General features: G+C 39.7%; 1 protein-coding gene across 3 annotated transcripts in view; it reads left to right on the forward strand.

Moving 5' to 3' along the window:
- The window catches only part of LOC119740890, a 36,620-nt gene extending 33,633 nt beyond the window's left edge, over window positions 1–2,987 (forward strand). For all 3 annotated transcript variants that reach the window (XM_038216357.1, XM_038216358.1, XM_038216359.1), the window contains one exon: window positions 606–2,987. In XM_038216357.1, coding sequence (XP_038072285.1) covers window positions 606–1,019 — 414 coding nt within the window. In that variant the 3' untranslated portion in view covers window positions 1,020–2,987. The remainder of the gene's footprint in view (window positions 1–605) is intronic.
- Window positions 2,988–13,669: the final 10,682 nt, after the last annotated feature.

Below are 13,669 nucleotides of genomic sequence, written 5' to 3' on the forward strand. Positions count from 1 at the left end.
TAAGTCCTTGAAAGGAGTTTGCTTGACAGAAAATGTTGTTTTCATCATTGAAGTCAGGTGAAATATTGTCAAAGAAAGTGCACTTTTTTGCCCTTTTACATTTTTTGTTTATTTGTTTCAAAGTAATATTTTGACAAACCTTATTTGAGCCCTATTCACAGTTGGGTTTAAAAAGAAGCTACATCACATGTAGCAACTATCAGCAAGGTCAAAATTTCTTTATCTGTCATTCTATAAATTTGAGGTCCAATATTTGTTCCTGTCCCTGTTACATCTGACATCTATGATTCTGTAATTCTGATGTACTCAAAACATGCAGTCATCCTCCAAGAGTGATTTGACATTACTTGTACCCAACAAAAATAACAATTTGAAGTCATTCTTAATGATACTTGAAAGGCAAATAACAAAGTACATTTGGTACTTGGGACAGGAAAAAATGTTTTTTTAATTTTATAGAATGACCCTACTGAATACCTACATGTCAAACAGTCTGCATGGTCATGTACAGCCTCGCTTTTATCCAAACAATTCAATTCAATGCAAGGAACAAAAAAAATTGATCAGTACTGTTATAATTTCTTATTATTTTTTCACTTCAACAGGAGGAGAGCCTTTTGTGCGATGTCCAGGACCCATCCCTCAACTCCGTCCATCTGACTTCAACACCCAAGGCATCATCCACTGATGAAGAAGACGAGACTAGGAGCAAAGTCACCTCGTCACTATCAGCGACTCACACCCACCTCAATGATGCTCCATCAGGGCATCCTTTCACTACCTCTAAGCCTGTCTTTGTCTCACCGCATCAGCAGCCTAGTTACATCAGCCGCGTTCTCTGTCTTGGCCTTCCCATCTGCATCTTTCTGTTCTTCTGCGTCCTCCTCATCCTGCTTCTCCCAGCAGTCATCGTCTCGGCAACGGGAGATTGCTCCCTGTCCCTTACCGACAACATCTTGTTGCACAGTCCAAGCTGGGAGCCCATACTCTACTACGTGAGAGGGCCTCCACCACAGTAGTTGGTTGTTACTGTCGGTAGGTGATAGGACTCATCAAAGGATTTTTCATTCATGGATGAAGTCAACATATTTTTCGGCCATTTTACTAAAATTTCTTTGGCATTTCGTACACGATTGCAATGTCGAATTCTGAAATTACTCTATGCTGAGTATACTGTCGGATAAAAAAGCAAATGTGTGATATGTGTCTCATGTACCACCAAATTACCGCAGTTTTCAGGAAGTTGCAAACTTTCCATCTTTCTACACTTTGTCTTTTCTTGAAAGCAACGCGGAAATGGTCTGAGAACATTCAACGCAGATAAGAAATGTCTTGCCACATTGGGTGCAAAAACAAGAAATATGGCTATGCTTGACATCTTGCAACAATCTTTGAATGAAAATCTTAGGGAGAAAAAAAAACTTGCTGACTTAGAAACTACAAAATGGTTTGTATTCATCAACACTATTAACAACCGTGGTTGAAATAAGGTGCGAAGTACCCTAATAATGTTCTGGTATTATGTATATATTGGTGTTTGGAGTGTATATACATTGTATATAAATGTAGTCTGTCCATGTGTAAACACTGCTTTGCTGTTTTAATCTCAGTGAAGTACTAGCCAGAAGTTGGCAAGCAGTTGTAAAAGTCTTATGAATTTGAATGTTTGTTTTGTTCTGAAACATGTCATGAGGTAGATTAGAAAAAAAAAGTACATTGAAACAAATTGTTTTTAAAACTATTTTCACTTCACTCTAGACTTCATTTCAGTGACGTTCATGATTTACCTAGAACTAGCAGCCGAATGCACCTTCATATATTATTATTCAATGTTTTGATTTTCAAAATATTTAGTCGTTCCGTAGTAGTGGTTTCAGTTAGATTTAGTAGCTTTAAACGTGCACATTTACACACACACTGTGGGATTCAAGTAGGTACTAATGTATCTGAACGCGGCCCTATTGAGTGAACATTGGTGAAGCAGCAATGATTTCTTAAAGACTGTTCCTTCCCAGAAGTCTGGTAACACCAGAGAACCCTTTTAAAATGTATTTTCCGAATTTTGCCCAAAATTTGCCTTGGCAGACTAGCTTCCAACATCTTGCCTCCCTGCTCACCTTCAGTTTTATCCACCTGCCTTTCCCCTTGCCCATATTTCACCAAGCAGGCAGAACTCATTACCCATTCCTTCTGTGTTTTTTTTTTTTTTTTTTTTTTTTTCTTCTTTGTTCCAGTTACTCTTTCGTATTTTCCTTGCCAGCCTTTTGCCAATGACAATGCCTCCCATTGTTATCTACCCCTCCCTCCACCTTGTTGATGCCTCCACCATGTTGATGCCTTTACCATGTTGATGCCTTTACCTTGTTGATGCCTTTAGCTTGTCTACCTTCCGACTCCATACCCTTCTCCCGCTTCCTTTTCCTTACTGCTTACCAACCTATATTTCCCTACTGCTTGCCAACCCATTTCCTCGTCCACTCCTTCATTAAAATTCGACTATTTTTCCCTTTGCCAATTTTGTTCTCTTCACCACCACATATATTTCTACTTCACCCATCCGCATGTAAATGTATTCCCCTCTCACCCATTCTTGTCACTGCTCTTCTCCCTCCCTTAATTGACCATCCTTCATCCAATCCCTTTTCCCATCCTTTCCCTTGCCCGTCAACCATTTAGAATCCACACATCTCTTGCCAACACTGATCCCCTTGCTAACTGTGCCCTCTTTATCCACCCATCCCTTTAACATTCTTTCTTGTGTCCTGCCCTTCGGTCTTGCCCATTACTCCCCATGATACCCCACACTTGCTTACCCTTCATTTTCCCCCCTTCTTACCAACCCTTCTTTCCAAGTCATTCTCCCTGTGCATTCTTTCCTTGTGTCTAATCTTCACCACGCAAGCCCCGTTACTGTCCTGCCTTTACCTTGCACCCCCTACTCACAGTCTTCCATTTTGACACCTTTCCTCTATAAACGGTTGCCTTGTTCACCCCCTCAGAGATGAAACTTTTCCGATTTTAATCGGAAAACCGACTTTTTGAATTTTCCAACGAAATTTCCGATTTTTTTACAGTGTGTCCCACAAAATTTGATTTTCTGATGATTTTTTGCACAAAATGTCATTTTATTTCAATCATAATTTCGAAGAAAAGTCGATGGAAATGGCGTGCTAAAATCATCGCGAACGTAGTTTTAATCTCTTTCACCAGTCGTTATTGGAGAGTTTCAACGGTAGAAACACAGGGCATAACACTGATCGGAGCCTTCTCCGGATGGACAAAAGGTTAAACATTGACAGGCGACATGGAAAAATCACTGTGTCGCACGTGCATGCGGATATGCAATGGTACCAGCGTGCGTACGTACCGCACCACCGTACCGTCCGCTAGCACATGGCCGGCCGGGACGGGTAGCCTTGTGAAGGATCCTGTGGATAAAATCATTATGTTGTGCGATTTTCGGAGGTTTCAGATTCAGTTGTACAAAATGCAATGCTTTAAAAATCATGATGATTATCTCGAGGATAGCGAAGAGAGCATTAGCGAAACATTTCACTGGCATTTGTTGGAAGAGAAAGACGGTAATGCCTGATTTTTTCCCATGTATGAATGCAAGCACCGAATGCAAGTGATGAACTTTTGAAGCACCATGAACGGTGCCCTTGTCTTTCGGACTTTTCCCTCGACTTTCTCAAGTAAGAAGTGAACTTCTTTATTGATGACTCCATTAATCTAACCGTAATTTAGGCATTTTATGCAATGACAACACTGACCGTGTTTTTTTTCATTGTAAACTTTTGTTTGAATCAAAAATAAAGCAGGAGTTGGTGTCCGGAAATTGGGCATGAAGTGTATTGTACATGCATGTATTATGTGTGTAATGGCAGCGCAGCCCAGATTTCGGACACGTATTTTTGTTCGGCCTTTTTTCCAATTTTTTTGCCACATGCCAGTTTCATCTCTGCCCCCTATCTTCACCAACAGCTTACCCTGTTCATTTCCCTAACCTTTCCCTGTGCCAACTCCACGACATGCCCACCATTGCCAATTTCCCATGAACTCCCTTGTACACCCATGCCCCTTTCCCGCACTTGCCTCTCACCAGCTCTCCCATTGTTCCCATTTTCCCACCGTTGTCCCTTTCCCACCTACATGTATTCCCTTTCCCACCTTTTACACTTAGCCCACCCTTACCCAGTACACCCACCCTTTTCTCTTCCCCACTTTCCCGTCTTTCCCTCATTCCAACCATACCGTCTTCCCCACCCTTCCCACTAATAATGTACCCTTCCCACTAATAATGTACCCTTATCCACACCACCATTCCTCCTGACCACTCTTCCCTTATAACCACCCCTCCCCTAATTAGCTACTTCACCATCTTACCCAACTTACCCTTCCTCGCCCTTTCCAAATCCTACCCTTTCCCCCTTACCTTTTCCCATCATTCCCCTTTCCCATCATTCCCCATAGCCTTGCTTTTTCCAATACAGTCCCCAACCCCTAATGTCCAACTTTGCCCACTACATGCCCATTCCCCTTAACCACTCTTTTTCCCAAAATCCACCCTTCCCACTTTACCACCCTCACTTTCAAACCCTTGTCCAAGTTTCTCCCTTCAAGTGTATTTACTTACATGTTCCTTACCCAACTTCTTTCCGTTTTCTCCCCACTCTTTTACTTTCCAAGCCCCTTCCTTTGCCACCCTTTCCCTTTTCTCTATACCCACCCGTTCCTTATGTCTTTTCCCACCCTTTTCTTCCTCACCTCTTTTCCTTCCCTTCCCTACTCTTTCCCATTTTTCCCTTTCCCACGCCTTTTTCCTTTCCACACCCTTTTTCTTTCTCCACCCCTCCTTTTCTCGCCACCCTCCCATTTTTTCAAATTTTTTCCTTTCCTACCACTTTCCTTTCCCACGCCTTTTTCCTTTCCACACCCTTTTTCTTTCACCACCCCTCCTTTTCTCGCCACCCTCCCATTTCTCCTTCCCAAGCCCTCCCCTATCACCAGTCATTTCTTTCTCCCACCCTCCCTGTTCCTTCTGCACACTCCTCCTGTTTTCCTTTCCCACACCAGTCCTCCTACTTTCCTTGCCCCTCATCTTACCTTTCCTCCCATTCCCCAACCTCCCACTTCCTCCTTATCCACCCTTTTTCCCACCCACATTTCCCTCTACTGTACCCTCCCCTCAGCTAGCTGTCTGCCTTGGTCGATTATTTCTCTAATACATGTACTGTCATAGAACTCAATCAAATCAGAGCCGATCGTTCAACCCGGAGAATCAAACATGGCTGCTTAGACCAGTGTGTGTATAATAATGCACTTCAACTTGACATTAAAGTAAATTTTGTTTCTTTGTAGTAAAGAATCGAGATACAGTAAAATATTATAGCATTTAACTTCTTTTATCATTCATTCTTTCTCTTCATCTTGATAATGTTCTCCTTTGTGAATACAAAGTAACACTTCATGACTGCATTGGATAATTTTGAGTCACATCATAGATGAATATTGGCATTGCAATTTGTTAGGATAACATACACGTAAGTAAGTTTATTCCCAAGTAAAAGTAAAATGCCATTAATGGCGCTATGTATTTTTTATGTAAGAATTATTAGAGTTTCAGGCCTAATGTAAGTTAAGCATAGTAGGGTTTGATAGGTTGTCTTTCTACCAAACTGCAGGTTTAAACTACGAAAGGTTTACAGAAAGGGTCATTTTGTCCTTTGTAGAATCTTCAAAAACATTGAAAAAAGGATTTTATTTAAACTGAAAATTAAAAACAACATATTTTTGTGTGCTACGAGAATGATTTGTGAAGTCTGAGCTGCTCACAGTCATATTTTTTTTTAAAAGTATGGACTGGTTAGACTAGTATAGACAACTCCGCTTACATGATCACTTTACACACATGAGGCCCCCATTCAATGGTGAAAGCATTTGGTAAGCTGTTGTGCAAAGCTACTGCCCCGGATTATCTGAGCAAGATGCTGGCACGCTAGCACAGTGCTCTCGCCATTGAAGGGGGCCTTCGTGACAGACGTTACTGCGTGCCCGCTGCCCGGAGTGGTCTGCAGCGTCTATTTGTTCCCCATATGGCTGTAGCAAGTAGAACTACACAGCGCTCATAACAATTGAGATTTATTTTTAAGCTGGAGTAGTACGGCAGATAGGTGATGGGATTGTGCCTTTGATGATACAAGCTTGTCATTTCGCACACAGTCAGAGTATGTCATGATGAGAAAGATATTTGGCTATAGGGCCATTGCAGATTTGTCCTTTGAAAAAAATATAGGTCGAATAACAAGCAATGGCAGCCATTTGAAAATTTTGAAAATTGCTGGTTATTCTACTTATATTTTTTCAAAGGACAAATCTGCGATGGCCCTATAGCCAAACATCTTTCTTAAGACATACTCTGACCGTGTACCAAATGCCATGCTTGTATCATCAAATGCACAGTTCCCCCAAATATTTCCCCCATCTGCCCCCCCCCCAAGAGTATATCTTAGAGCAAGCACTGTTGACTCCATGCAGCAACTGTACAGCAGATGGTGCTTTGTAGCCTGCTCACAACAACATGTGCAATATACTTTTTGCACATGTGTGAAATAGCATTGAAGTTTCCATCATAACAATGAGGACGTAGTTATGCATAGTATTAGACCCCTGTCTTTCTGGGAAATGCAGGAGTTTATGTACATGTATTATGGCAGTGAGTTTTAAGAACTTTTCAGGGCTTTGTCATAAACTTAAATTTTAAAAAGAACGTTGATCAGGTTTTAGGTTTTGCCTTGTAGTAAGTGCATTGCACAGTAACGTTTGTGTTTAAAAAGTTAGCGTAATTTTGATATTTCGTAGTACATAAATATGGATAGTCATTAGAACACTATACAAATCCATGAAGGGGTGGGGTTATGCTAATGAAGCAAAACCCACCAAGCCCTGCCCCCTGTATTGATGGGTTGTATTTTTCAAATACAGGGTTACTTTTAAGTATTATTACTGTAATTTATATTAAGTATTGACAAATGAAATCAGCATTAATTATATGTACATGTATAAGCATATTTACTTAATTATATGATTTATGAAGCATTCTTTTTACTGTTTTCTAATGTCGAAAATTTACTTCTTTATTTTGAAAAATAAGTGATTTACTTTTGATTTATTTATCAATTTTCTTTAAAGTGTTCTTGACAAAAATTGAAATTTAAAACAAATAGAAGACTCAGCTGTCTTGCCAGAAGTATGTATGTAGGTCTGCTTAAGTGCCAATTGCCTAGTGGAACACAACGTAAGAATTTCCTGTTTTTAGTTGTAAGTTTTTATTTGTAGTAGAACATACCTAATTAAGTGTAGGCAAGTTATGTGCAATACTATCTGGACTTTCCATCTCCAAACTTACATTTTTGATAACAACTTACAGAAATTATTGTTTTTTAAAGGAAACAGTAAATCAACTTGACAATTTGCCAATCACGTTGACAAAACAATATATTTTTAGCACGAGGATAACAAAAATGTATCATAATGTACAAACAAAGAAGGACCTGTTTGTAATTGTAAATGTAGCGTATGTAAATTATGTAACTGTAAAAACTGTAAATTTAAGTAATTAATTATTTTATTTAGGCCTAGGCTATCAAATTGTAGGTAAGTTTAAAAACTATTGAGATATGTTTTTCCAAGAAAATGATCTTTGGAGAGTAATATTTTTGTAATGTAATGTAAGCTTAATGTAAGCGTAAGTAACTATTGAAGAAATTGGTAAATGAAATGTTTTTTAATCGTATGCCTGTTGGGAATACTTTTAAATGAAATTTTTAGAGGAACATTGGGCAGGGCTGAGCAATTTTGAAGATGTTTTAATACAGAAACAAGTGGACTAAATGTAAAAATTCCACTGACAAGTACGAATGTTGTCTAAGTGAAAATGTATGCAAATACACACAGCTTCATGAAAATAATGCTGTTTTATTTTTAAAATATTAGCAGCTATAACTGGACAATGTGTTTCTTCCTGCAAATACTCAACTATTGGACAAACTTTATAATTAAGAAAAACAGAATTAGTTTTAAAAGTTTAAGTATCTTGTTGAGAGTTACCTTGTCTTAAAAATATGGACAACAAATTTATAATTACGCACAAAGGGTCTGTGAAATTTTTTTCGTTAAATTTGAGTTTGCTTTCTGTTCTTGAAACATTTTGAAGGTGCTACAACTTCCGAGACTTCAAATTTGGCTTTACTGCTCTGCAATTTTTTTAAAGATTGTTATGAAACTCCACAATATCATATCGTGAAAGTCCGCGTGCTTTTTATGCAGGAGTATAAAGTGATTACACCACATCTTCAGGCATGTTAGTTATAATATTTGTTTAGAAATAATTAAGATTTCGGCAGACATTTTGCCAATCCGATCCTTTGCATCAGATTCTTTACATTACAATTAATTAATACAGAAAAGGCGTGGACCGGTTGACCTTGTACCTGAAATGCCAAAATGTTTGTCATTTAAATAAACTCATTATTTTTACAGTAATTATTACACTCTTCTTTTTTTAGTCAACATTATTTGTCATTATTTAGTTTACTTCTTTAATTTAATCATAACTGTAGGTCTTTTGTAAGTGCTGTGATTAAGTTTTAATCGATCAAGTCTTTAAATGTCACATCATTATTTATTGCTTAATTTAACTTTTTTTTGTATTATTATGAGTATATAATTGTACGTTTTTAAAGGTTTTAAGTTGCTTAGTAAGTTTAAGTTTTGAAATTAATTCAACAAAGTAATGTAATCTTAGGCCTTCAGAAGGAAACTCAAGATGATTTTAATGCATGAGCCTTAAAAGCTTCAAATATATCCTAATTAGTGTTCCATTTTATTTCATTTCAAAAGGTTTTTTTGTCATACACAATCAATTTGGAGGTACTGACTTCGGTATTTCTCATTTTAATATTGATTACTTATTGTTTATAATTATAAATATATGTATCTTATAATGTAAGTTAAGTGCAATGTCAACTTTCACCATGTTTTACACTCATTGCTAATAGAACACTCATTGCTTTCAGTAGATTTTCCTGACGCAAAAAAAACCCATGCCAGTTTCATGTACAACACAACAAATAAAAGAGTATTAATGATGAAGTAAAAGAAGACTTATGAGCCTTGTTCATTGCAGATACTTACTGGCAAATGATCCTTAGAATCGTCCTAGCCCTTGAAACAATGTCCGCTTCCCCCCCTTCAGTTTTGAATTTATTATTTGAAGTTCTTAATCGGTATTTATTAATATAGGATTCTCTGTTACTTTAACCTTTGTATCATTGAGATTTCATATTGGGCTGCAATTTCAATTTCGCACCAATAGATTTGGTCCAGTGAAACCACGAATCTAGCGTCTAAGTTCGTCCCTGTTTTTTGAAATTCCTCACGTAGATTTTGGGCCTTGGATTGGAAAGAAACCTCTTTTTTTCGTTAATTTAATGACTCGGTAATTGCATGTATTTCGTTCAGTGGCAAGCTGAGACGTTACGGTCAGAATATTTCCAATCTTTTTGACCTTTTGAGTGACACAGTAGCTTTCTGAAATAACTTCCAGGTAATCATACACTATGGGCCTTATTCACGAGTTGACAATTTTTATCAAGTTCCCTGAATGTATTTCATTAATTGTTAACTGTTGAATGGGATGGGGCCAGACTATTTATGCAGGCACTGTGCAGCCTTATTTTACTGTCATTTTTTTTGTTAAATATGGCTTTAAACACAAATTTAAAATTACTGATTGAGGCAGACTGGAATTGATTATGAATTAAGTTGCTTTTTCTCTCTTCGCAAGTTCAAAAAATTAAGATTTTACCTAACGTTCAATTCAATATGGCCGACTCGTGAATAAGGCCATGAATATTCTTTTGTCGCGTTTCTAAAATTAAGGATGAATGTTGAAACCTGGCATGACGTCATTAGCCCCATTCTTCAATCCATTCCCTCGCCACGCGAGGAATGCATGGTTTGGGGTTAACCTTGGAAGTAGGGATAAGGGAAACATTATCCTATAAATAATTTAATGGGGTTTAGGTGAGGATTGAACCTGGGTTTGGATTGGGATTAACGCTCACCATAGGATCATTTTAATCAAATGGGTTTGGGTAAAGGATTAACCCTATAGGTTGGGGTAAGAGTCACGGTTAATTTTAGTTTCACCTCTAGCGTTATGTTTAGGCCCCAAAAAAGTCTCCGGTTTCTGGTATGGAGCTTGCCCAAAAAGTGGTGCGGCGACGCGGCTTTTCTTTTCTTTTTTACCTGTTTTTTTTGTTGGGCTTCAAATGTCGGCTGATGACTGCAAATGGTGCCCGACTAGCAGTGGCGTAGCCACCGGGGGGGGGCGTGGGGGGCGACCGCCCCCCCCCCTCCCCCCCCCCCCATGAAACCTTGTCGCCCCCCCCCCCCCCCCCCCCCCCCCACTGAGATTTTGAGTTTCTAAAAAAAAAGTTCATTGATCTAAATCTAAATAGTCGCGAATGATCCACATGATGACCACTGAGAAACGACCCTTCGACCGGCGACCGCGGACCAGTAAGCTGACAACCGGCGTGACATAGCGCATAATGATAATCTAAAATGCGTATTAACACCCACTGCACTGCTCGCTCACACCACGGAACACGTATTATAGACAGGTGGTCCGTGGGTCACACAGTTTCAGTCATCGATATCACGCGAATCGGCCAAGCACAAACTTTTTCCTCCATTCATATAAGCTAAATAATAATAATAGACCAATTAAAATTCCTTGAAATCAGTGGCGTAGCCACGGGGGGGTGGGGGGGTGGGGGGTGGGGGGGGTGCGACAGCCCCCCCCCCCTCCATGAAACCTTGTCGCCCCCCCCCCCCCCCCAGTCGCCCGTCGGCCCCCCCCCTGAGATTTTGAGTTCCTAAAAAAATTATCATTGATCTACATGACGCCATGGGCGTCAATCCTGGGGGGACCCCACTTTTTGAAGGGTTGGGGACACAATATCAAATGTCCCCCCCCCCCCCCCCGATTTTTGAACTTGTGTCTCATTTACAGGGCCCTATTATGTACTACAATGTATCTTTTGCTTAGAAAATATTGGTTAAAGTGGTCAGAAATTGCGTCAGATAGCACCGCAGAGCATTTAGAATCCAAAATGTTTCGGGCCCTTAAGCGGGCCCCGAACCCCAAGCCTATATAGCTCTGAATTCTGTTAGCTGATTCAATGACTCCAACCTCGAAAACAATGTTCAAAAAATTGTCTTATGCCTTTAGCTGAGAAAACCTCGAAAATTATGTTTAAATTATTATCTTTTGTGCTAAGATAATTATTGGTTAAAGTGGTAAGAAATTGCCTCAGATCACACCACAGAGCATCGAGAATCCAATTTTTTTCGGGGCCCTTAAGCGGGCCCCGAACCCCACGCCTATAGCTCAGAATACCGATAGCTGATTCAATGACTCCAACTTCGAAAATGATGTTCAAATAATTATCTTTTGCTAAGAAAAAATTAGTTAAAGCATGGAGGAAAGTGGTAAGAAATTGCTTCAGATCACACCCCAGAACATTTAGAATCCAATTTTTTTCGGGGCCCTTAAGCGGGCCCCGAAAAACGCCGTAAGGGCTTCGCGCTTCGCGCTCGCATTAGTTCTGATCAAGGTATGTCCCCCCCCCCCACACTTTTGAGAAGCAATTGACGCCCCTACATGTTGCCCCCCCCCTGAAATGTTCCAGCCCCCCCCCCCCCCCCCCCCCCGCCCCCCACTGAAAAATTCTGCCGACTAGTTAGCATCGGGCTTGGCTACTGATGATTTGCTATATGATTTTGCATTTTGCTGTAGAGAATCGGGTATTAACAGACTTCGGTAACGGCCGAAGTTTGTTAAGGGTTAAGGGAAAGGGACATGTTTAAGGTACAGCTATACTGGTCTGGGTTGGATTTATGGTTAGGTTTAGTGTTAGGCTTAAGTTTTGGTAAGGATTAGGGTTAGGCAGCGGCTTAACTAGCGTTCTCACCGTATGGGGCGAGTGGGGGTAGGGTGGGGGCTTGATCATACAGTGGGCATCCGTAAAATAGAAAAAGAATAAAAATGGGGGGGGGGGGGGAATGGACACCATCCTTCCATGGGGCGGACACTATTAGACAATAGATGATGCTCTCTAACGCAACCCTAACGCAACTTTTTTTTATGGGGGCATTTTCCAAGTTTGACAAAATGTTCTTTGTTTAGAAGCTTGGGCAAAATGGTGGGTTTTTTTCCACCTTGATGTCTGCGCATGCCTGAAAAAAAATTAATTCAAAGGGGAAGGGTCTATTTCAAGTCGGGGTAGGTAATTCCTCTGGTGCAGGTACGGAGCTTACTGTGGAATTTTTACAGGAAAATCGAAAAAGACATTGCCACTAGGGTTGGGGTGGGGGTTGTTATGAAGCTACAGTAAAATGGGACTAAAAATAATAACTGGAACGCCAAAAGTCCTAAATTCATTCTCAAATTGCCTGTGAATACAGCCAGGAGATCTGGGGGGACCTGCATGGTTATGATATAAATGTTCATCTTATGCAAACTGGCGCGCTTACAACATGTCAAGACACATTTAAAGTGTTTATGCTATTCGTTGCTATTTAATACATTTGGGCTTTTGGAAAGTGAGAAAATAACCTTAAAATCGGCATTTTTTATTTCTCAACACAAAATTCCGGGGGGGGGGGGTGATCCAATGGCCTTCTCCCCTAGTAAAAAAAGGTTGGGGATATAACATCCCCATCCCCCTCGAGATTTACGCCCATGTAGAGAAAAATCAATTAGCAAAAAAAAATACAACTGGAGCACACAAACCAAAATCCACAACAAGAGAATTTATGCTGATTTAAAAGTTTATTACATTAAAAGTATTCACATCACATCATATTATGCTTTGTGAGAAAGGTTTGAAGTCATAGTTGTTTCTTATGTGTTTGCTTGCACAGCAGACCAATACATGTAAAGACTGAAATGGATAGACTGAAATGGATAGGCCCAAAAGAACAAACAAAAAAGCATTGTTTGAATCAAACCAAACCATTGTGTGATGCAAACGTGTTTTTTTTTGTGCGACTTCTATTTAACCAAATACTTCATTCTAAACTAGACGTTCATGTGTAGTTGTTTGTGCAAGGTTAGTTTCTAAAAGACTCTTTAGCATATAGAAATTGCGTTAGAGGAAGACCTATAGCTGATCAACACAATCCAAACATAAAACAAATAAACGATAATCGTCCGGATGTGAGATGGGGCTCTTTTGAGTTCCGGTTTCATGCGACTTTTTTATTCATTTCTTTTCCAACTCCAACTAGGCCATGTGCTATTCGAAATGCAGTTATTAAACCCTTCGTTGAGAAATTCTGGGTTTTTTTCTTAGCGGATCTTGTCTCAATATCTGGTCTTATTTAAAATTTAAGTAGGCTAAAATAAAAACCGCCCCCCCCCCAAAAAAAAGTCATATCTATACATGCGACTCAGTGAAGAAGAAATGTCACAGAATAGTACCATAGTACCCTTTAACCAAAACTTAATAAACAAAAACTTATGTCTGTCAAGTGACTGTCTCGTTTTATCTCTTTTCTCCGCGCTTAGACCGTTTCCCGCCCCCATCCCCCACCCCCT

This window comes from Patiria miniata, unplaced genomic scaffold, assembly GCF_015706575.1.
Source record: "Patiria miniata isolate m_02_andy unplaced genomic scaffold, ASM1570657v1 HiC_scaffold_5, whole genome shotgun sequence".
Classification (NCBI taxonomy): Eukaryota; Metazoa; Echinodermata; class Asteroidea; order Valvatida; family Asterinidae; genus Patiria; species Patiria miniata.